This window comes from Eriocheir sinensis, chromosome 30, assembly GCF_024679095.1.
Source record: "Eriocheir sinensis breed Jianghai 21 chromosome 30, ASM2467909v1, whole genome shotgun sequence".
NCBI lineage: Eukaryota > Metazoa > Arthropoda > Malacostraca > Decapoda > Varunidae > Eriocheir > Eriocheir sinensis.
The window spans coordinates 768,145-793,952 of NC_066538.1; the positions used below are offsets into that span (position 1 = coordinate 768,145).

Genomic DNA, 25,808 nt, shown 5'->3' on the forward strand with positions numbered 1-25,808 from the left:
AACGCACCAATGCACTTGTAGTTGTCCAACCTGTCTGACTAGCTACTGCACCAAATATCCTCAGAATTTCATGGATGAGCCTCACTCCTCTCTTTGTGGGAATTAAAGAGGATGTTATTTCTTTAAGAGGCGTATTGTGTTGACACCTACATTCAGTATAGTTGTTCACCAAGGCCTCAAAGATGAATAACTGATGATCCTGTTTGAGTCACTGCATGGATGAGTGCTGTGTGGTGGCTCAGTCACTCCTTCACTGCTGCCTCTACGCACACCCAGCACACCCTTGCCTGCTTACCTTCTCACAGACATCTGCAACTTCACACTGAGCCTTATTCATGTAGACTAACACAGCACACCCTATGGCTACCTACCCTGACATAGTGATACATACATACATATGCAACCTCACACCAAGCCTTGCCCATATATATATATATATATATATATATATATATATATATATATATATATATATATATATATATATATATATATATATATATATATATATATATATATATATATATATACATACAGTATCACACCAAGCCTTGTCCATATATATACAGAACGCCCTTGGCTACTTGCCTTGACATTCATACATACATACATACATGCATACATACACACCAAGCCTTGCTCATCTCAGGAAGCAGTAACACAACAAGTAAATATGTAACATTATTATTCTGCAGTGCAGAAATAAAATATAAAAACATTTTTATATTTCTTCAACAATTATTCCAGTGGACAAAGATCAATGATCAAAATTTACAATGTGACATCTTCACTGATTATATTTAGTTACCTTTTGATCTTGTTGAAAATAAAGTATAGTTTCTCTAAACACATACATAACAGAATTTACTGTGAATTTTCTACCTCTCCCTACACGAGATTACAACCTGGCGAGCGAGGGAGCGGTGCCGCGCGACACGCTGACGTTGGCACAGGAACAAAGGACGCCGAGGAGCCGCCGGCGGGGGCGCGGCGGCCGGCCCCATCAGTGACTAGCGAGGCAGCCGCCGGGGCCTCCGCCTCGGGAGTAACGATTGAGGAACTTTCTACAAGCAACACCTTTAAATAGTACACAGTAGTAGTAGCCACAAATTCAAAGAGCAGTGAAGGATGCTTCATGTTAAGAGGTGTATTGAATCCTTCCCACGGGACGAAAGCAACTGCCTAGTAATGCCTTCTACAATATGATACCCAGATAAAAGATGTGTAGAGTTGAACATCCCTTCCACGTGTCACATTTAAACATCACTAAAAACGCCCAAATTCCACACTCACGTCAGACTCCACAAAAATGCCAACACTGCCGTCTATCTACAAGCCTGGGTCCTGCAGAGCTCCCTCCTTCCCTCCACCCACCCCAGACTACCCTTCCCACCGCCCCCGCTCACCCCACAGGCCTCCACACACACCCTCTACTTGGCGTCTTCAGTGTCCCTGGGCTCATGGGGTGCTGGCAGCTTCTCCCAGGAAGGCTCCACACCCCAGATCTGTCGGCCATACTCGGCGATGGTGCGGTCGCTGGAGAACTTGCCGGAGGAGGCAATGTTGAGTAGCGCCTTCTTGGCCCACTCGTTTGGTTTCTGGTAGAGCTTGTTGACCTCATCCTGGCACTTGATGTAGGACTCGTAGTCGGCGAAGAGGAAGAAGCGGTCGTGGTTCATGACGATGTTGACCAGGTCCTTGAACTGGTCGGGGTTGTTTGGGGAGAAGAAGCCGCTGTCGATCTGGTCGATGCACTGCCTCAGCTCCGGCAGCTTGTCATAGTACTCACGGGCATTGTAGCCACGTGCCTTGAGCTGCTCCACCTCCTCCACGGTCATGCCGAAGATGAAGATGTTTTCCTTGCCCATCTCCTCCATCATCTCAATGTTGGCGCCGTCCAGTGTGCCGATGGTCAGAGCGCCGTTCAACATGAACTTCATGTTGCCAGTGCCAGAGGCCTCAGTGCCGGCCGTGGAGATCTGCTGGGACAGATCCGCCGCGGGGATGATCTGCTCTGCCAGGGTGACGCGGTAGTTCTCCAGGTAGATCACCTTGAGACGGTCGCCAATGATGGGGTCGTTGTTGACCACGCGGGCCACAGAGCAGATGAGGCGGATGATCTGCTTGGCGGTGTGGTAGCCTGGAGCCGCCTTGCCGCCGATCATGACGGTGCGCGGGACAAAGCTGCCGCCAGGGTTGGCCTTGATGCGGTTGTAGAGGGTGATGATGTGCAGGCAGTTGAGCAGCTGGCGCTTGTACTCGTGGATGCGCTTCACCTGGATGTCAAACATGGACGAAGGGTTGACCTTGACGCCGTACTCCTGCTCCAGCTGCTTGGCCAGGCGCATCTTGTTCTCCTGCTTGGCTACCTGGATGGTGCGGATAAACCCACTGTCACTCACCAGGGGCTTGAGTTTGGTCAGCTGGTCAAGGTGCACCACCCATTCCTCGCCGATCTTCTCCGCCACGGCGTCGGCCAGCGTGGGGTTGCACAGCAGCAGCCAGCGGCGCGGAGTGATGCCGTTGGTCTTGTTCTGGAAACGCTCGGGGAACATGTCATGGAAGTCCTTAAAGATGTCTCGCTTGATAATCTCGGAGTGGATAGCGGCCACTCCATTGACGGCATGGGAGCCGACGATGCAGAGGTGGGCCATGTTGATCCTCTTCTCCCCGTGCTCCTCCACCAGGGACATGCGGGCAAGGCGGTCCATGTCCCCGGGCCATCTGAAACACACAAACAGGGGGTCAGGTGCTGCTTGGCTGAGTGTGTTGTACCTGAACTTATTACACTGTTACTACCATTATTGGTACTATTACTTTGTGGTATTCTACCTCATTTTAGTTAAGGGGCCTCATCCAAATCCATAATGGTAAAGTGTAGTGCATTTAATTAACATACCACCACCACCACCACTACTACTACTACTACTACTACTATACTTCTTTGTCTTCTTTTCGTTTAACATCCTTATTTTTCAGCATGGGGTTGGACGAGCTACTATTATATCTACGCCTTGTCCTCCTCCTCCTAATACTACATTACTTCTCCTCCTCCTCCTCCTCCACTACAAGCAACCTTCCCACTATACCAAGTCCACTCAGCTCACCTCTTGGACACTTCCTGGAGGTGGTGGTGGTTGATCTCGTAAATGATCTGGAGGTGGCGAGGAAGGATGTGCTCCAGCATGCTAGTGGGCCAGCGCTCCAGGGCCTCGGGCAGCACCGTGTGGTTGGTGTACGCGCACGCCTTGACGCAGATGTCCCAGGCGCGTGCCCAGGTCAGCCCCTCGATGTCGACGAAGATGCGCATGAGCTCGGGAATGGCCAGGGAGGGGTGAGTGTCGTTCAGCTGGATGGCGACCTGGGGGGATATAGAGGCATGGTATAGAGTTGTTCAAGCATTCATCCTCCTTATGATCCACCATTATTGGGCCACTATGATAATGGCCTTTCCTACTAGTAATATTGTCTACCTCTTTCTCTTTGTCTGATGTCTACAGGAAGATATAGAGGCATGGTATAGAGTTGTTCAAGCATTGATCCTCCTTATCATCCACCATTATTGGGCCACTATGATGAAGGTCTTTCCTAATATTGTCTACCTCTTTCTCTATGTCTGATGTCTACAGGAAGATATAGAGGCATGGTATAGAGTTGTTCAAGCATTTATCCTCCTTATCATCCACCATTATTGGGCCACTATGATGAAGGCCTTTCCTAATAATGTCTACCTCTCTCTTTGTCTGATGTCAGCAAAGGTTCTTATATCATCTCCACCTGATTCTCTGTTGGCCATGACTTCTATATAAAAGGCTCCTATCCAGAGTCTTCTACCTTACCTAGGCGTACAAAGAGAGTGGATATCACATTCATGGTGCAGAAACCTTGAACAACTATCACTAGGCTCATAGAACTACCCGTGGAAATACTAAACAACCTCTACCAAACCCTTATTTTCACATTCATGGTGCAGAAGCCTTGTCAAATTATCACTAAGCTCAAAAGACTATGCATGAAAATACCCACAACTACCTCTATGAAAGCCTTGTCAAATGTGGGTGTGTGAGCCAAGAAAGTGCCTGAGAATACACGCCCGATTCTCACCTTGTCCGGGAAAGTGTCGAAGGAGGTGCGGACGGCATCCTTGGAGCCAAACTTGGATGCCTTGAAGCGCCTGATGATGTCCTGCAGTGTGGCGGCCACCATGAAGTACTCCTGCTTGAGGCGCAGCTCCTTGCCCTCAAAGAAGTTGTCGTTGGGGTACAGCACGCGGGAAATGTTCTCGGCAAAGTTGCGGTCCAGCACGGCCTGGATGTAGTCGCCGTCATTGACTGTAAGGGAAATAAAATGATGACTGTGTTTACTTATGAGAATACAGATCTAGGTAAGGTAAGATAGGGTGTCCAGTGCAGATGTAGCTAACAGATGTGGAGTAGAGGACCTGGAAACAGTGCTCAGAAGGGAAAGACTCCGATGGTTTGGACATATGAAGAAAGCAGGGGAGGATACAGTGCTGGGAGTTTTGGAGAGATTGGAGGTAGAAGGAAGGAGACCAGTTGGTAGCCCTAGGAAAACATGGAGAAGGTGTATACAGGAAGGCTTGCCAGTGATGGGATTGGATGAGCATCGGGCAGAAGACAGAGTAGAATGGAGGAGAGCTATAAAGTGTCGAACCGCTCAGGAAGAGTGAAAACAGACGGTAAACGAAATGATGACTGTGTTTACTTATGTATTATTCTATAACATGAAGACATCTGCAAAATTACTGAGATTTGTACTTCAAGAATACTTTTCAGTCCTCTTTTCAGACGATATACTCAAGGTGCCCATTGCCTGAACTTTTTTAAGCACAAATGAAGAAGTGAAAGGATGAATGGAAGACTAAGAACACTGTACCATGAAATGTGACCACAGATGATGCAATAAAAATGTAAACAGACAAATGTAAGACCACGAGAACTCACAGAACTTGAGGTCAAAGCTGTTGGTGGACTTGGCTGACCAGAGACGCATTGTGTTGACCACATTGTTCTTGTAGCCAGGGATGGGGTTGTCGTAGGGCATGGCAAACACGATCTGGGGGCATGGAAAGACTTAATATAATGACACTATGAGAAGGTGTTGTTGTAGAGCATGGCAAACACAATCTGGGGACATGGAAAGACTTAACAGAGAGTCTCCTTGTCACTAAAACCTTATTGATGAAGCTATGGAAGGTTGTTGATAATCTGGGGACAATGAATGACTTGACAGAGAGCCTTCTTGTCACTAAAACCTTATTGATGAAGCTATGGAAGGTTGTTGATAATCTGGGGACAATGAAAGACTTAACAGAGAGCGTCCTTGTCACTAAAACCTTATTGATGAAGCTATGGAAGGTTGTTGATAATATGGGAACATGGAAAGACTTGACAGAGAGCCTTCTTGTCACTAAAACCTGATAATCTGAGGACAAATGAAAGACTTGACAGAGAGCGTCCTTGTCACTAAAACCTAGATATGTTGATGCCATGGAAGGGTCTCACTGTCAATCTGGAGCATAACGTAAATGAAAGCACATATACTCAGCTAGAGACAGTGTGTGGCAGAATTTATAAGAAGAATGAATGCAAGGGAGGCGAGAGTATACAATCTTTGAGGGAGGGTGAGACTCAATGCTTGTCCAACTCCATAAAGGAAAATAAGGACATTGACCTCTCTTTTGGCCGCTCATTACTTTTGTCTTTGTGGGAAGAGCGATTAGTGGGCTTTATTTTTTACACCCTTGAGCGGTTTCTTTAGCTGTAAAAAAAAAAAAAAATAAATAAATAAATAAAATAAAAATAAAAACATATACTCAGCTCTCACCTGTGTGTCCACCCACTTCTTGCCCTGTGGTGTGTCCTCCACTCGGCCGTAGAAGTTGACGGGGATCATGTACTCTGGCCGAGCCTTCTCCCAGGGGTTGCCAAAGCGAAGCCACTCATCGGGCTCCTCAACCTGCGGAAAGGACGGCCGGAGTGAGAGACGCTCGCCGATGAAGGCAGAATTAGCAGAGTAATATTGTGTTGCCGTTTTTTTTAATATTTATTTGTTTATTCCATGGTTAGTAATGCAGACTGTAGGGGAAACATACCTTGAAAAATGCAAATTGTCACAAAGTATAGTGTTTTTTATATTTATTTGAGTTTGTATGTAATTTTTCTATGTGCCTCAGTGAAGTAAAACTGCTACTACCACTACTACTACTACTGTTACGACTACCATTACAACTACTGCTATTATCGCCACCCACCTGCTCTCCATTCTTAATCTTCTGGGCGAAAATGCCGTACTCATATCGGATGCCATAGCCGTACGCCGCCATGCCCAGGGTGGCCATGGAGTCGAGGAAGCAGGCAGCGAGGCGCCCCAGGCCACCATTGCCCAGGCCAGCATCCTCCTCCAGGGCCTCCAGCTCCTCGATGTCCAGGCCCAGCTGGTAGAGAGCCTCGTCGCAGGCGGACTGGATGCCCAGGTTGATCATGGTGTTGGTGAGGGAGCGACCCATGTAGTACTCCAGCGAGAGGTAGTACACACGCTGCGGACAGAAGGGGATTGTCATTATTGTTGTGGAGAGCCATTGAAGGGCTTTAAGGGAAACTAAAGGATGATGATTATTGGGGCGTTCTGTTCTTGGCGCCCCAACTGCAGGGTCATATGGCGCCAAACATAAACTAAATAAACTAGGGTATAATATAAAACTATAAATAAAAATAATGGTGAATAATTAAAAACATGATACTCGAAAATAAAGGAAGGAAGGGAGAAAGGAAGGTTAGAAAATTGCAGAAAGTGGACACAAGCAAAGGAAGGTTAGAAAAAGAAAGTAACCAAGGAAAATAAAAGAACAAAAAAGGAAAAAAACAACAACTTTGGAACATAAGATTTATTAGGGTATGAAGTCATGTCACATACTTCATGCTAAAAACAAAAAAGAAAAAGGTTAGACCACTAGGTGTCAATGGCTGTTTCCCTCACAAATCCCTACTCAGCAAGGTCACAAAACATGCAGGTTATCAGTCACTCATGAACATTCTAGGTCAGCCGACAATTCCTCCCTATCAATCATTCACCGCACTCTTCTTCTTGGCTATTTCCATTCAGTCATCTCCCAGGTCGTTGCACTTCAGTCATCACCGCCAGCACCTCCTCTATCGGGCACTCACCTTATCTTTCATCACCTTAATCAACCTTGCTATCGGTCATCACAAAAATATTATATCGTCATTCACATTCACGCATCACAGTTCATTCAATCTTGCTTATCGGTCATCACAATAAATATACATACTATTTAAATGTATATTTTGTAAAAGACAAAAAAATAGTTGGTTTTGAAGTTATATCTAAACAAAAAAAATTTATATATATATATATATATATATATATATATATATATATATATATATATATATATATATATATATATATACACACACACACACACACACACTTTTGGAAGGATGAAAAAAGAAAAAAAATATGTAGCCTATATGTTTTAAACTAAACTGGTAACTATTGATATGTGTGTGTGTGTGTGTGTGTGTGTGTGTAATTCACCACGGTCTAATCACGAGTTGGACTCACAATCACCAGCAAGTAGCTACCCTCCCGACAAGAGCAAGCTCATGCATGCTGCTTATAGTCGATCCTTGAGTACTGACAGGACCTCACACACCACACCCCCCATCCCCCTTGCTCAAAGGGAGGCAGTGACCACTCCTTGTCAGCGGAAAGATTCCGGCCTGAGCGGAGCTCGAACCGCCGCCTGTCAGGCCGTGAAGCCTGGCAGAACAGCGCTGTAACTGATTGAACTACGGAGCGGTGTGTGTGTGTGTGTGTGTGTGTGTGTCCCCTCTCATTAAACTCCAGAAGATCCTTAGTTGCCAGGTTACGTCTGTTACCTCCCTCTCCCTCCTCCTCCTCCTTCCCTTCCTCTCTCTCTCCTTCCCTCCCTTGGCACAGTTAATCTAATAATGTTCCCCCTTACCCTAACCCGTCACTCACTTCCCTCCCTACTACTACTACTACTACTACACTAATATGCTCTTGTTACATTGTTTTTATATTTGTTGGTTCTGTATTCAGTGTTATATGTTCCAATTCTTAACAGTATACTTCGTGTTCTCAATCCCTCCTCTTCCTTCTTTTATTCCTTTTTCCTCTTCGTCTTCTTATTCTTACTATTATTGCATTAATCAGGTGTTCTCAATTCCTTCTCCTCCTCCTTAATTCTTCCTCCTCTTCATATTTCTCCTTCTCCTCCTCTTCATATTTCTCCTTTTCCTCCTTCTCCTTAATTCTTCCTCCTCTTCATATTTCTCCTCCTCCTCCTCCTTAATTCTTCCTCCTCTTCATATTTCTCCTTCTCCTCCTCCTCCTTAATTCTTCCTCCTCTTCATATTTCTCCTCCTCCTCCTCCTTAATTCTTCCTCCTCTTCATATTTCTCCTTCTCCTCCTCCTCCTTCTTTATCATATTCTTACTATTACTACATTCATCACATGCTATCAATTTCTTACTCTCCTCCACCTCCCGTTCCTTCTTCTCTTCCTCTTCTTCCTTCCCCGTTTCTTATTATTAGTTTCATGATTAGCCTACTACATTTATCACGTACATCCATTCTTCCTCTTCCTCTCTCCTCCCCTTTTTCCTTCTCCTTCTTTCTCCTTCTCTTCCTTCCCCGTTTCTTATTATTAGTCTCATGATTAGCCTACTACATTTATCACGTACATCCATTCTTCCTCTTCCTCCCCCTTTTCCTTCTCCTTCTTCTTTCTCCTTCTCTTCCTTCCCCGTTTCTTATTATTAGTTTTATGATTAGCCTACTACATTTATCACGTGCCATCCACTCTTCCTCTTCCTCTCTCCTCCACCTCCTCCTTCTTGCTCCTATTCTCACTCTCACTCTTTAACGAATTCATCCTCTCGACTGACAAGTGACAACTCCTCAACTCCGTACACTGACACTGACAACTCTAAAGCTATGTCATGAACGAGAGTGAACGGCTGCCATGCTATTTTTAACGTCAATAGCCTACCTCTCCTTTCTATGCCTCACCCTACGACGTTTTATCTATTAACTCTTCTTTCTTTTATTTCCTATTATCTTTATCTTAATCTATACCTTCCATTTTCTTTCTCCTCTCCTCCTCTTCCCTCATTCCTGAACATCTTATCTATGACTCTTTCCTTCCTTCCTTTCTTACCTATCATCAATGTTCCTTTAATCGTATACTTTCATGCCTTCCCCTCCCCTATCTTTAGCTTCAGTTCCTTCCTCTTCTCTCTATTCCTCATCATTTCTCTCTCCTCCTCTTCCCTCATCGCCTTATCTATGACTTTCCTTCCTTCCTTTCTTCCTTATCAATGTTCTCTTAAATCTTTCGTACATGGCTTCCCTTATGACTGTCTTCCCTATCGTTAGCTTCAATAGCCTACCTCTCCTTCCTATTTCTCATTCCATACCTTCTTATCTCTAACCCTTCCTTCCCTTCTTCCATATCATTAGTCTCCTTATCTATTCTCCTCTAACCCATCTCTTCTTATCTTTATTTTCCTTCCCTAAATTTAGCCTGAATACCTTCCCTTTTTGTTCTATTCCTCGTCCATCTTATAATATCCTTCTCTCTCTCTCTCTCTCTCTCTCTCTCTCTCTCTCTCTCTCTCTCATTCCCCTTTCTCCTCCTCCCTTTTTATCCCTCTCTCTCTCCCTCATTCCTCTTTCTCCTCCTCCTCCTCCCTCTTCTTTATCCCTCCTCCCTCTCCTCGATCTAACTAAAGACGTTATCGTAATCTTTCCATAACTATAAGCAATTAATAGATGCGATAATCAATTCACACAAACATAAACATTCAATTTAGACGAGATACACCCTCTGAAGTTAATATATTCATCACAGAGAGAACAAATATATACGATGAGCAAAATATGTCGATGTATTTATAATAACTACTATAATATTAATGGTGTATATATCTTCTTTTTTTTTGTCTGTCCCCGTTACGAGTCACCACAGTCAATATCCTCGAATCACACACACACACACGAGACATGGCTGGTAACTTTCCCCACGTCCTTCTGGCGCCAGGAGAAGGAGGAGGAGGAGGAAGAAGAGGAGGGATTGGGAGAGAGGAAGGGAGGTAAGGAGTGGGCTGTGTGTGTTTTAGGACGAGAAGAGGAGGCGGAGGCCGGATAAGGAGGGTAGAACCTGTTTTAGTAGAAGTAGCAGCAGTAGTAGTTGTAGTAGTAGCAGTAGTAGAAGTAGGCCTATAGTAGGATTTAGGAAGGAGAGAGATACTGAATGATAGAGATCGAAGAAAAGGAAGTTAAGGAAAGATATATGAAGAGGAACAAGGAATTAAGGAAAAGAACAATGGCAGCAGTAAGATGGGAGGGAAAGGAGAGAAGGAAGGGAGAGAGAGGAAGAAAAATAACTAATAAAAAGAATAAGAGAAAGGTAGTGAAGGAAGGGAGAGAAAGGGAGGAAGAAGGAAGGAAAAGAAAGAGTATGAATAAGCAAAGGGAGGGAAGGAAGGGAGTGAGAGAGGAAATAGGAAGGAAAATAACAAGAAAAAGTGATAAAATGAGAAAAGGCATTAAGAAAGAAGAGAAGGGAAGGAAACTGTTTATAAGTAAGGAAGAGACAGTTAGAGAGGATGTAAGATGGGGAGGTGGGAGAAGAAGAAGAGGAGGAGGTGTCGCCAGGGCCAAATTGAGGGGGGGCGGGGGTGACCTTGAGCTGACCTTGCTGGCTGTCCTGATCGACCGAGAGAGAGAGAGAGAGAGAGAGAGAGAGAGAGAGAGAGAGAGAGAGAGAGAGAGAGAGAGAGAGAAGGGGGGAGGGGGAGGGAGGGAGAAGCAAGAGAATGAAAGATAGAAGGAGGTACAGAGAGAGAGAGAGAGAGAGAGAGAGAGAGAGAGAGAGAGAGAGAGAGAGAGAGAGAGAGGGCGAAGGGCCTGCTGCCAAAACTATGAAGCCAACCAACGAGAGAGAGAGAGAGAGAGAGAGAGAGAGAGAGAGAGAGAGAGAGAGAGAGAGAGAGACCTCTACAGAAAAAAAAATATGTAGGAATTATGAACACAAAAGGAATAGGAGGAGGAGGAGGAGGAGGAAGGAAGGAAAGGAAGCTATGCTCACCTAGTAACCCGAGGAAGGAAGGTCATGGAGGAGGAGGAGGAGGAGAGAAGGGAGGAAGGGAAGGGAAAGGAAGGGAGGGAAAGGGAGAGAAAAGGGGCTAATTTTAGAGAGAGAGAGAGAGAGAGAGAGAGAGAGAGAGAGAGAGAGAGAGAGAGAGTTGGAAAGACATTATCAAGATTCAATTACCGAAAGGAAGAAAAAAAGTAAAAGAAGAACAAGAATAATAAATAAAGAAATAAAGAAGAATGAATAAATAACCTAAAGAAAAAAGTAAAGAAAAAGGTCAAAGAAGAAAAGAAAAAAAAAGAAAAATAATGAAAAAGTAATAGAAGAAAAAGAAATAAGGAAGAGAAGATGAAAGAAAAAAATATATATATAAAACAAGAAAGAGAAAAGAGGAAGAAGGAATGTTAGGGTGAATGAAGGAGGAGGAGGAGGAGGAGGCGGTTGAGTACTGGACTGACAGGTTACCGCTATGGCAATCTAGGTTACTCTCTCTCTCTCTCTCTCTCTCTCTCTCACTTCCCCCTTCCCTCCTCCTCCTCCTCCTTCTGTCTTCCCTCCTCTCTCTTACTTCCCCCTTTCCTCCTCCTCCTCCTCCTGTCTTTCATTCTCTTACTTCTCCCTCCTACCCCCCCCCCCCCCCTCTCTCTCTCTCTCTCTCACCTCTCCTCGCCCTTCAACACCCTCTACTTACGTCATCTCTAGCTAGTACTCTTCTTCCTCCTCCTTCCTATTTACGCTCTATAAGCAAGACAGAACTGGTTTATGAAGTTGTGGAGGAGGAGGAGGAGGAGGTGTATAATAATAATAATAATAAGAGCTAGAAATGAGAGAGAGAGAGAGAGAGAGAGAGAGAGAGAGAGAGAGAGAGGCGGGTACACACAGTTACATATTTGGACCTATTTTTAAACACACACACACACACACACACACACACGTAGATGGCAACAGTGCAGTACTTTTGTTATTATTATTGTTTTCATAATTCTCCTATCTCCTTCTCCATGAAAATAACGTAATGGAGGGAAAGAGATTAGAAGGACAGGAAGAGATGTAGGAGTGAAGAGATAAGCATTCTAATCCTCCTCCTCCTCTTCCACCTCCCTCCTCCTCTTCTTCATCATCGTTCTACTGTTTACTCTTCTTCTATTTCCTTTTTTACAGTATAGGAAGCAGCTCAAGGGTAAAAATAAATAAATAAATAACAAATAAAGCCCCAGAGCACTGTCCCTACAAATGATGGTAGAGAAGAATGGCCCAAAGAGATCAGTATTGGAATCTGGTGTTATTTTCGTCCTGATCTCATTGCTCTTCCTCAACTTTGTATTCCAACTCTATTTCAACCTCGTATTCCCTTCCCTCATGTTCTTATGCCTTCCCCTCTTCCCTATTATTCCATTCCTCGTCTACTTTATCGTTACCAACACTATTGCAACCTTATATACCTTTCCCTCTGATGTTCTTATGCCTCCCCCTCTTCCCTATCATTCCATTCCTCGTCTACACTATCGTTACCAACACTATTGCAACCTTGTATACCTTTCCCTCTGATGTTCCTATGCCTCCCCCTCTTCCATATCATTCCATTCCTCGTCTACACTATCGTTACTAACACTACTGCAACCGTAAATAGCTTCGATTCTTATCTTCCTATTATTTTTCATCTCCTTTCTTATCATTCTTCTTTTTCTTCTTCTGCACTTGCTATCATCAGTACTGTAGTCTCTAACTCCTCCTCCTCCTCCTCTTGTTACTCTTTCCTCTATATGTCTCTCCGTTCTTCTTCTTCTTCTCCTTCTTGTTTTCTTCTACACGACATCATCACCATTGCTCTTGTTTAACGTCTCCTCCTCCTATTCTTATTCATCTCCATCTTTCTTATAACTCTCTTCTCCTTTTCTTACTGTTCCCTCTCTCTTCTTCCTTATAATTCTTTTTCTTCTTCTTCTTCTACACCATTTACCATCATCAGTGCAATCTTGTTTAACTTTTTCTTCTTCTTCTTCTTCATCTTCTTCTCCTCCTCCTCCTCCTCGCTGGTGATCACGTGCAGCAATAGTGGTGACCCTTATTTTTTTTCTTCTTCATCACTATGCACGTGGGCACCCCCTTACACCCCCTACCCCTTCCTCCCTCCTCTCTCTCCCTTATCTCTGACCCTCCACTTTCTCCTCCTCCGCCTCCTCTTCTCTCTCTTAGTTTAGTTATCTTTCATTGTTTTCCTTTCTCTCTCATTTCCTCTTTATCTTTTCTCCTCCTCCTCTTTTGTCCTTCTTTCTTTCCCTCTCCTTCTTTTCTTTAATTTTTCCACTATCTCCTCTGTGTATTTCCTCTCCTTCTCTTCCCTTGTCTTCTGTTCTTCCCTTATTTCTTAGCTTTCCTCTCTCTCTTTATTTACTTTTACTTTTCATGCCTAAACTCTTGTAGCCTCCTTATATTCCTATGTATTCACGTCACACCAACACGTTACGAGGAGAGAGAGAGAGAGAGAGAGAGAGAGAGAGAGAGAGAGAGAGAGAGAGAGAGAGAGAGAGAGAGAGAGAGAGAGAGAGAATACTGAAGTGATGCCTGTGAACTGTACTGGTTTAAGTCTGTTCGCAATGTGGTTATTAATAGATGTTTTGTTCTACTTTTAATAACATGGGTAGATTATTATTAAAGGCATTGGTAGGCTATTTAGTTTGTTTCCTCCTCCCTATCTCTCTCTATGTTTACTTTCCTCCACTTTCTCCTTCTGGTGTGAGTCTGTTCGCAATGTGTAGTTATTAATAGGTGTTTTTGTTCGACTTTTAATAACATGGATAGATTATTAAAGAGACTGGTATTTAATTTGTTTCCTATTCCCTAGTTTTCTCTCCTCTGCTCACTTCTCTACCCTTTCTCTTTCTTGTGGTGTGAGTCTGTTCGCAATGTGTAGTTATTAATAGGTGTTTTTGTTCGACTTTTAATAACATAGATAGATTATTAAAGAGATTGGTATTTAGTTTGTTGCATTCTCCTTAGTTTTCTATCCTCTGTTCACTTTCCTACCCTTCCCCTTCTTCTGGTATTAATAGATGTTTTGCTCGACTTTTAATAACATGGATAGATTATTAAAGAGATTGTATTTAGTTTGTTGCATTCTCCCTAGTTTTCTCTCCTCTGTTCACTTTCCTACCCTTCCCCTTCTTTTGGTATTAATTGATGTTTTGTTCTACTTTTAATAACATGGGTAGATTATTATTAAAGGGATTGGTATTTAGTTTGATTCTTCCCTCCTATTTATCTCCCCTCTGTTCACTTTCTCCCCCTTTCCCTTTTTTCTAACTCCTTATCTTCTCAGTTTCTCCCTCCTTCACTCGCTTTCTCTCCTATTATACTTTTCCTTCCTTCTTTCCTTCCCTTCTCTCAGCTTTTTATTCTGATTTTCCTTCTTCCTTTCCTCCCCCTTTTCCATCCTTCACTCCCTTAAGAGAAAAAAAGGTAAAGAAAAGAAAAAACGATTCAACTTAAACAAAAAATACACAAGACAAATAAAAACAAGAGAGCTAACATTAACATAACAATAAAACAACATCGCCACTTACATAGCCTAGCATTAACTTGTCCACGGCCCCTTGTGGTGAGAGGCCAACACAGGAAGCTTACGGTAATGGTCAGGTCGGGCGCTTACAACCCCTAATTGTTAGAAAGCACCACTAAAACGTGTTACCGAGGGAATAAGACCCCTCCCACCCTCTCTCTCTCTCTCTCTCTCTAATTAAACTCATTTATCTCCATTTCATTTCATTGATTTTCCCATCTGTGTGTGTGTGTGTGTGTGTGTGTGTGTGTGTGTGTGTGTGTGAACCAGAGGCATAGATGCAGAGTAAATAAGAGGAAAGGAAGTGAGGGAGGGAGAGGGAGAGAAAGGAAGGAAGGAAGGAAGGAAGGAAGGAAGGAAAGAAAGGAAGGAAGGAAGGAAAGAAAGGAAGGAAGGAAGGAAGGGGAGGAGGAGGAAAAGGTGGGGAGGAGAGGTAGGGTGGGTGACGGTAGGATGGAGATTTACATAGATTTACATAGAAAATCAGACCACACAGACCCCATGGTCCAGACTTGGTGGTCTGTCCTTAAACCTAAGTGATTTTACATTAATCAGAAGACTCCAAAACGTTGCATTTCTACTCTAGTTGATATCAAGTTGAAGGAAGTGACGGTCGAGCTTATTTTTGAAGGAGTCAATCGTGTTACACTGGACCACTGATGATGGGAGCTTATTCCATTCTCGCACTACAACGTTGGTGAAGAAAAATTTGGTGCAGTCTGAATTTACTTGTCTACATCTGAGTTTTACGCCATTGTTCCTCGTGCGCAAAGTGTCATCGATCATAAACAATGTTGATCTGTCTACATTCGTGAAACCATTAAGTATTTTAAAACATTCGATCAGTTTTCCTCGGAGGCGACGTTTCTCAAGAGAGAACATGTTAAGGGTAGAAAGCCTTTCTTCGTAGGATTTGTTGCGCAAGGAAGGGATCATTTTCGTTGCCCGACGCTGAACACCTTCTAATTTAGCAATATCCTTTGCATGGTGGGGAGACCAAAACTGTACCGCATATTCCAAGTGGGGTCTGACTAAACTGTTGTAGAGCGGGAGTATTACATCTTTATTCTTAAATAAAAAGTTTCTTTTAATGAAGCCCAACATTCTGTTCGCTTTATTTGCTGCATCGATGCATTGCTGTGAGAATTTGAGGTTTGACGCTATTTTGACCCCCAAGTCCTTGACGCATTGAACGCTTTTGAGTTTAACGCCGCGCATTTCGTAATCAAACTTCTTATTCCTCGTTCCAACTTGAAGGACCTGGCACTTGTCTACGTTAAAGGGCATCTCCCATCTATCCGACCAAGCTGAAATTTTGTGCAAATCCTCTTGAAGGCTTTGCCTGTCTTCGTCAGTGAGAACCGAGTGAGAAAGAAATGAATGGAGGGAAAGAAGGAAAGGAGAAGTTTGGAGAAGAAAGAGGGAGAAAAGAAAAGAGAGGAAGGGAAGAGGATGGGATGGGCGAGGGAGGGAGAGATATGAAGAAGGAAGGAAAGGAAAGGAAGGGACGAGAGGGGGACTATGGAGGAGATAAGGAAGAGGGAGGAAGGAAGGAAAAGTGGGCGGGGGAGAGGGTGGGATGGGCGGGTCATGAGGAGGTGGTATTGATCCTATGGAAGAGGTGGGGACGGCGCCGGGGGTGATGGTGGTGGTGGTGATGGAGGGGAGGTGTCTGGGCTGCATGCTATACCCCTCTTCAATACCCTCCATTACCATATCCTTTTTATCTCCTATATTATTTTTCCTTCATTTTTTCCTTTTTCCTAACTTGTCTATTCGTTTTCCTTCAATTTTTTTCTTTTATTTTGTGTTTTATCGTTTTTTTTGTTCTATTTTTCATGTTTTCTATTATCGTCTATATTCTCCTTTTTACCAACTATTTTTCTTCTTTTCCTCCTTATATATTTTTTTCTACTTATCTCTTTTTATTGTTTTTTGTTCCGTCTTATCCAACTTTTCTATATTCGTCTCCTGTCACCTTATCTCTCTCTCTCTCTCTCTCTCTCTCTCTCTCTCTCTCTCTCCTCCTCCTCTTCCCTTCATCATCATCATCTCACATTTAAACCTTATTGACCACACCCCTTCCACCACCACCGCCACCCCCAATACAATATCACCCCCTCCACCACCCCTTTCACCATCCCCCAATGCATTATCACTCCCTTCGCCCCATTGCACAACGTCCCCGTACCGCCTAACCTTTCCACTGCAGGTCTCGTTGTGTGGAATTGATTATGAGGTTCGCGTACCCAGCTTTAGTCCGCTTTAAGGGTGCGCGGGTGGTGGAGCAGGAAGAGGAAGAGGAGGAGGAGGAAGGATTTTAGTAAGAGGATGATGAAGAGTGGATAATGTATAGCGTGAGAGCAAAGATTGTAAGAGGATGAAAGGATATTTGACGAAGGAAAGAACTTAAGAGTGAGAAAGAAGAACAAAGAAAGAAAAATAAGTGAGTGGATGAATAAAGGGAGGAAGGGAGAAAGGAAGGAAAGGAAGAGTGAAGGGAGGAGGAAAATATACGAGGGAGGAAGAAACAAAGGGAAAATGTGGAAAGGAATGGAATGAAAGAAAAGGACTGAAGGAAAGAGGAAAATTTTATCGTGTTGAAAAAGAAAGGAAAAAAGAAGGAAGAAAGAAATGAAAACAGGAAAGAAGAAGAAGAAAAAAAGATGAAGAGGAGGAGCAGGAGCAATAAAGCGATGATGCTAACTTGGCACCAATGAACGTGGGCATAGTCAGCTTAGTGCCAAGTCGTGCCACACCCTATCAAACGCTCCCTCGCTGTACACTACGTCTCCAAAACCCAACACATAGACCTCCTTCAATTCAACTCACAAACAACCTTATTAACGAAACTGATATATTACAAAGACAGACAGAATCACAGTCCTTTCTTAACTACTAATGAAAACGCCCTCAACTCAATAATAATAATAATAGTATTAATAATAGTAATAATGAGCCTTGTCAAATATCTGTGTGTTTATGAGTAGTGCCGAAAGTGTTTGCTGCGCTCTCTCTCTCTCTCTCTCTCTCTCTCTCTCTCTCTCTCTCTCTCTCTCTCTCTCTCTCTCTCTCTCTCTCTCTTGGCCACCTCTCTTGCACCTGTTAGCCGCACCTTCCCTCGCCAACCAACCCCCAGTCAGCACACATGCATCTTAGGGCTCAAATCAACACCCAACAGCTTGTCACATATATAGATAGCGCAGGTAGGAGGCGGCTTCTGGGACGGCACGTAGATTAGTCATAGCAGGGGACGTGAGTGACTCGGATGGGTATTTAGAGGTGATCTTAGTGGGCAAGTGAGAGTGCAGGTAAAGGTAAATTAGATGTGTGATTATAAAGGTAGGTAAGGAACGAAATGTAGAGATATGTTAAGAGATGAAGAAAGGGAGTAGGTAATAGAAGATAAAGAAAGACTGATAGATATAGATAGATAAATAGATAGAGATAGAGATATAGAGGAAATTAAGAAAGGTAGATTGAGAGATAGATATTGAAGATTAAGAAAAGTAGATAGATACAGAAGAGATAAAGAAAGGTAGACAGATATAGAGATGAAGATGGCATTCTCTCTCTCTCTCTCTCTCTCTCTCTCTCTCTCTCTCTCTCTCTCTCTCTCAGACCTTACACAACATACGCAAGTTGAAGGCTACAAAACCAGACGAGTTTCTTCACTGACATGCTTGATTACATGGGAGGAGGAGGAGGAGGAGGAAGAAGAAAACCAGGGTAGTGACGAAACCTAGACAGCACAGAATATAATGAACAAATATAAGAAAATAAAAATATAAAACTAATTCATGTTATCTCTAATGGAAGACGAGGAAAATATCTTATGTATCAGGTAAGTAAATATAACCTTTGTATCACCTAAGCGCACCAATGCATATATATCATCTCATTAAAACATGTATCTTATGTAGCCTAAGTTACGATGAGGTGCCCAAAAAACTCTTATTATGTATCTTCTAATTATACGTAAACACAAAAGCACGTCTTACTCGGAACACATAGAAGAAAAAGACAATGAATGGCTTATGTATTACGCCGGCACAGAATATGTATCGTAGGTAGAAAAATATATTCCCTTGTAAATTAATAGCAAACCTTCACATTTTTAGCATTTAGAAATCTTGACTCAATAAAAAAAATCAGCTACTTGACAAAAAAAAATCCCATAGAGTTCAACAATATGTGCCTAAAATTACTTAACACAAAACCTTCACATTTTTAGCATTGAGAAATCTTGACTCAATAAAAAAAATCAGCTACTTGACAAAAAAAATCCCATAGAGTTCAACAATATGTGCCTAAAATTACTTAACACAAAACCTTCACATTTTTAGCATTTAAAAATCTTGACTCAATAAAAAAATCAGCTAATTGACTAAAAAAAACTCCCATAAAGTTCAACAATATGCCTGAAATTACCTAACACAAAACCTTCACATTTTTAGCATTTAGAAATCTTGACCCAATACAAAAATCAGCTAATTGACTAAAAAAACATCCCATGAAGTTCAACAATATGTGCCTGAAATTACCTAACACAAAACCTTCACATTTCTAAGCATTTACAACCTTGAATCCTATGTAGCAAGAGAGTCAAACAGAAAGAATACAACGCCTTCCATGGTACAGAGAGAAAAAAAATATATCAGAGCTTTTGTATACATAAAAAAATGATAAAATTACGCGAAACATAGTTAAATAGACGCAAAATAGCTTATGTATAACGTCACCGCAGATCACGTCTCGCACGTAGCCTGGGGAACATGCAAGCAGCCACAAACAGGGCCTTAACACGACCAGCAATCAACTCGGCTTCGGGCAAAGCATCTCCCTCCCACAGACCAGCCGAGCCACACCAGTCTCCCCGACCCCCGAGCTCTCCCCACCACCACCACCATTGCCACCGCCGCAGTATATTAAAGATGCAGTGCCAGTGTGTATGTGTGTAATGTATTAAAGTTAACGCGTCATGTGCCATCCTAAAATTTATGATGGTGTGACGAGAACAGCGACAGTGACGATCAAGATGGAAGGAATTGGTTATTTTTTCGTAACCTAAATAGATAGATAGATAAATAGATATATAAACGAAACAAGTAACGGAGAAACAATGACGTGGATTAAGAAACTTTTACTGATTATTTAGTGACGATACACACAAAAAAGGAGAATTAAGAGGATGCATATATGATAACTTTTTTTTTAATCATATTAAACAGATTTCGTCTTTCCGGAAAGAGAGAGAGAGAGAGAGAGAGAGAGAGAGAGAGAGAGAGAGAGAGAGAGAGAGAGAGAGAGAGAGAGAAGGAAAAGAAGAAGCAAGAGAGAGAGAGAAGGAAAAGAAGAAGCAAGAGAGAAAGAAAGGTGGAGAAGAAGGGAAGGAGGAAGTAAAAGAGAAAGAAAAATGGATAAGGAGGAAAGCTGGGCAGAGAGAGAGAGAGAGAGAGAGAGAGAGAGAGAGAGAGAGAGAGAGAGAGAGAGAGAGAGAGAATGCTATGAAGATTACATATAAGTGGAACTAGGAACCGCTCTACACACACTGCTCAAAACTTTCCCTTCTGTGTCTTCAGCAAAATTCCCTTCGAGTCAAATATTTACCACTGAAACTAACACCCAGAAAGGAGGAACGGCTTCAGGGTGCTTCAAATATAATCTCTCACTAAAAATAGGAGTAAAATAATAATCTAGAGAGGGAAGAAGAATGGCAAGGTTGTAGAAAGTGTAAGGAAATGCAAGAACTCTGTGCCCTCAAAAGCCAGTGTGACAGAGTTTAGCACAGTGACCACGCGTAGCTATAGCCTATGCAAGTTAATAATGAGGAAATGCAAATCCCCTATGCCCTCAAAAGCCAATGTGACGGAGATTAGCATTAAGGCCACGAGCAGCTATAGCCTATGCCCCTAACTTTACTACAGACCTTAGACCAATACCCTAATAGTCTAATAATGGCCCGTATTTTAAGACACTTTCGCTTCTCACATCAACTGTTTCTAAAGGTCAAAGAGGGGATCAATCGGGTTCTAATGAGTGTTTCTTTAGGTTCACGGTACAGAGGAAGGGTCACACTACCACCCAGGACATAAAACTACCCCTGGAAATGTCCTAAACTCATACGAAAGCCTTGTCGAAAATGTGAACTTGGGAGACGAAATGTTGATAGAGGGGATCAATCGGGTTCTAATGAGTGTTTCTATAGGTTCACGGTACAGAGTAAGGGTCACACTACCACCCAGGACATAAAACTACCCCTGGAAATGTCCTAAACTCATACGAAAGCCTTGTCGAAAATGTGTACTTGGGAGACTAAATGTTTTTTTTTTGTAATGAGTGTTTCTTTAGGTTCACGGTAGGCACTGAGGAAGGGTCACACTGCCACCCAGGTCATAAAACTACTCCTGGAAATGCCCTAAACTCATACGAAAGCCTTGTCAAAAATGTGAACTTGGGGGACGAAATGTTGAGGAATATGGCCCAATGAACTCAGGCGGGAAAACTATGACCTAACAAACCTAGACTGATAAAAAATGTAGTTTCTCTTCTTGGATACCGGCTGAGGAATGCTGTATAGAAATAAGTGGTAGAGGTTCAACACACACAAAAACAAAAACTATGGCGTAACAAAACTGGAATAGTATATACTTAAGTTTCTTTTCTTGAATGCACGCGAGGGAAAATGCTGTGTTTCCTCCTGCCTACGAGTTCAACGCTCTCTCTCTCTGCCCACCTTTCCTCCTTATCCATTTTTCATTCTCCTTTATATTTCCTCCACCTTCTCTTTTCCTTTTTCTTTTTACTTCTCTCTCTCTCTCTCTCTCTCTCTCTCTCTCTCTCTCTCTCTCTCTCGATAGCCACAAACACAGCAAGAGGAGTTCAAATAATGGAGCCTGGTGTGTTTATGAAGTGACAATTCCATTTTTGTAACCTTGGTGGTGAAATCAAGCCAAATCTAAACCAGTGTACCCAAGTATCTCTCTCTCTCTCTCTCTCTCTCTCTCTCTCTCTCTCGAAGCAGAAGAGGAGGAGGAGGAGAAAGAGGAAGAAAAGGAGGAGGAGGAAGAGATAGGAGGAGACGAAGAAGAAAAGAAGATGAAGAATCAGAAGGTGACGAGGAGGAAGAAGAAAAAGTAGAAGGAAGAAGACGAAGGAGAAGATGAATAAAAAAAATAAAAAAAGTGCCAACCGAGCCACATTAGGGCGCAGTGTTGCCAATGGAGTGCCCGCTGTGTTGCAAGGTGACCTACACGAATGACAACTCTGATCCCCACTCTCTCTGGTTGCCTACCCTTCTCATCCATACTTTCTCTCTCTCTCTCTCTCTCTCTCTCTCTCTCTCTCCAGCTTGTATCTTACATTCTCTTACCCACCCACCCCCCTCTCTCCCTCTCTCTCTCTCTCTCTCTCTCTCTCTCTCTCTCACTTCATTCAACCCATCTCTGTTATCGGTTAAGGGGTAATGGTAGACTCCTCATATCTTCAAGGAGCAAATGGGTTACTGGCCTGCGTAGAGAGATAGGCTAATATGGCATGGAGCGCCGTTATCTCTTATACTCTTAGAATAAACTCAGACAATAGCTACTACTCTGCTTCTTGCCCGCCAATAACTTTCACGGGAGGGAGAGAGAATTCATGATATTTGCTTTTACTTTCATCTCTTGCTTGATTTGCTGGCGTGTGTGTGTGTGTGTGTGTGTGTGTGTGTGAAAGCGGCTATGTCCTGTGTGTTAGGGATCAGTACAGCTTATATGAATGGCTTACTGAATAATCTATAACCGGTTGCCTGCTGAAACTGCATTATGTAAATCTTTCATCACATTTGGCAGACATGAGAGGAGGAGGAGGAGGAGGAGGAAGAGGAGACGGAGGAAGAGAAGGATGATGATGTTGGTACTTATATTATCATAAAAACATGAGGCATGGTATAATGAATAGGAAACTGTACATATATAAACTCTATTTCCACCCTTAGGCGACATACATATTATGTATAATAACGCCGTGCAACTCAGTACTTAACATTACACGTGTCTGGGTTTCACAATTATTGTCTGTCTTCTGGTATTGCATCAGCTGACAACTCTCCCTTTTAACATTACACGTATAAGAATTTCCAGTCATCAGTGGCTTAATTCCTTTTGGTTGCTAGCGTTATGGTTTTCTCTCTCCTCTCTCGCTGCCTTCCTTTCTTTATCTGCTCTCCATCTTCTATTTCATTCAAGTCTTGCGTAGCTTGATAAAACTCGCCCACTTATCATGGCTTGCGTTCTTTTCCTTCCTTGCAGCTTAATTTATTCGTCTGTCTCGCTATTTCCTGCCTCTGACATTTTTTTTCATTAAAGCACTCGAGTTGGTTGTCACAGCCTCACAGCTTGCGTTCCTCTTCTTCCGTGGTACCATTATATATATGTCATACTGTTTATTTTCTGCGTCTGATATTACTTAATTAAAACTAAAGTCGGTATTTAGACGCTTCCACATTTCACATCAACTATTCCCCAAGGCCAGAAAGGAGATAAATCGGGTTACAATGAGTGGTTTTTTAAGGTTCATGGTACAGAAGAAGGGTCACACTACCACCAGTCATAAAACTATCCCTGGAAGTCCACAATCTCTATGAAAGCCTTGTCAAATATGTGTGCTTGGGGGCCAAAATGTTTAAGAATATGACCCGTTACATAAATAGTAGACTCATGACAATTATGAAACCCAGATAAGCGAAATGTTAAAGAGAGACTTGTCAGATTATGGATTAACATATTAGACTGAGGCAACTGGAACTCAACTAGGCCCTATACGAGAAATGTTAAAAGGGGGAGGAGGTTGACTTGTCAGCAGACGTGTGTGTGAGGCTGAACGTTCAAGGTCAGACTGATTAATAAACCCTCCACGCCACAAGTGTTGGATAGGAAGTGGTTTATCTGACGGGAAATTCAAGCAAGTGGTTCCTCTGATTCTGGCAACATTACACACTACTGGCTCGATATAAAATCTCACATCAACTATTTCCAAAGGCCATAAGGAAGATTAATCGGATTCTAATGAGTGTTTTATTAGGTTGATGGTACAGACGAAGGGTCAGTCTACCACCAGGGTCATTTAACTACCCCTGGAAATGCCCAAAGCTCCTACGAAAATCGTGTCAAATATGTGTGCTTGGGCGCCGAAATGTTTAATAAGAATATGTATACTGGTCCTGCACGTGTCCTTGCTGCTACTCCCTCCTTGGGGTATCTCATGGGAACTTATCTGGCGTGTCATTTACTGTTATGTCCCTTGATAAGATTTAATGTCGCCAGGGTGCATAAATGAAGGTATATGTTCCAAGGCCCGTGAGACTACTACTACTACTACTACTGCTACGACTGATAAATAATGTCACTCCATTTACTGAACTTATGTCAAAGCGATGTGTGACGTATACCAGAAGGATGACACCGCACTGTAGTAAATAGACGAAGGAAATGCACACCGTACTTCGCCTTATATCACTGAAAATTAACCCCAATAAAACACAGACGAAGGAAATACCGTAACTTTGCCTTATATCAATGGAAAGTCAAGTAACCCCAAGAGTGAATAGGCCAAGGAAATGTAACTCTGCCTAATAACAACGTAAACTAACCCCAATAGAACACATATAACGAAGGAATTGTACTGTAACTTTGCCTTATATCAATGAAAGCTAATCCTGATAGAGCACAGTTATGGTATACAATAAGACCGCATATAACATTAACATAATCGACTGTACCCATAAGAACAAGCCATAATATAATGTTTCTCTGTGTGTGTGTGTGTGTAGCAAGAACCCCAGCCACCCACACGTCGCCACAATAAGTTTATGAATCCACAGAATACATTATCTAGGAACTTGTAATTAAAAGAGAACAAAGGAGAGCAGTTGATCCCACGGGCGAGGGTGTCTGCTAAGGTTACCAGGGGGTCATTAGGTCATATCGTGGCTAACCAATAAGACTGAAAAATGAAGAGCTTATCCCAGGGGAGCGGACAGCCTGTTAACTCACCCTGGGGACATCGTAGTAGTGTGGCAACAGGAATATATAAGGATTGAAGGAGGAGCAACTTAACCTAGCCAATAGGAATAAGAAGAGCCAATCCCAGGGGTGAGGACAGCCTGTAATCTTACCCTGGGGTCCTCAGAGTTTACAGGAATATCAAGACCAACAGGAATATAAGACTGAAAAAAGAAGAGCTTATCCCAAGGGAGCGGACAGCCTGTTAGCTCACCCTGGGGTCATCGTAGTAGGCCTAGTGTGGCAACAGGAATATATAAGGACTGAAGGAGGAGCAACTTAACCTAACCTATCCTATCCTATCCCAGGGGGTGGCAAACAGACTAACCAACAGGAGTAAGAAGACCCATGGAGTGACAGCTTATCCCACGGGGAAGAACACCCTGGGGGCCTCAGAGCATACAGAAATATCAAGACCCATTCCTAGGGGTGAGGTCACTACCGGTGGCAACAGACTAGCCAACAGGAATATGCATGAAAACCCAATGAGAGCCTATCCCAGGGGTGATGACAGCCTTTAAACTCACCCTGGGGTCCTCATATATAGTAGTGAAGTGTGGCAACAAAACACTCTAGAAGGAATATTGAGACAGAGGGAGGAGGAGCCTCTCCCAGGGAGTGGAGCCTATCCCAGGGGGTGGCAACAGGGTAACCAACAGAACTAGACTGATGGAGGTCGAATCACCCCCCTGTGGCCTCACCTTGGGGTAAAAAAAAAAGTCCCCCCCCACTGTGGGCTCACCTTGGGGTCCTTCTCGTAGTAGTGCTGCTGCGTCCTGATCCATCGCGAGGTGAGGTGGTCCCTGACGGTGTGGGCAAGGGTGAAGTAGTAGTCCCTGGGGGTGGCCACGTTCCTGTCCTTCACCAGGGTGTAGTGGAGGTGGCGGTTGAACGTTTTCTTCACGTTTGCCACATTCTCCACTTGCGCGATGCCCCTCACGGAGATCTGCTTCCTCTTGTCCAGGTCGCTCTGCGGGGTGGTCATGGTGGAGATGGAGGCGTGCTGCTGTCACCAAGCGGAGCCCTACACTGAACACCA

At 43.2% G+C, this 25,808-nt stretch overlaps 1 protein-coding gene across 1 annotated transcript; it reads right to left on the reverse strand.

The window, feature by feature from the left end:
- Nucleotides 1-668: 668 nt before the first annotated feature.
- Nucleotides 669-25,808, reverse strand: LOC127005372 (glycogen phosphorylase-like). The gene is made up of 7 exons (XM_050874172.1): nt 25,512-25,808; nt 6,275-6,559; nt 5,848-5,979; nt 4,965-5,076; nt 4,105-4,331; nt 3,108-3,361; nt 669-2,724 (listed from the first exon to the last, which is right to left on the reverse strand). Exons 1-7 carry the CDS (start codon nt 25,752-25,754, stop codon nt 1,431-1,433), a joined length of 2,547 nt encoding a protein of 848 aa, XP_050730129.1. The 5' UTR covers nt 25,755-25,808; the 3' UTR covers nt 669-1,430.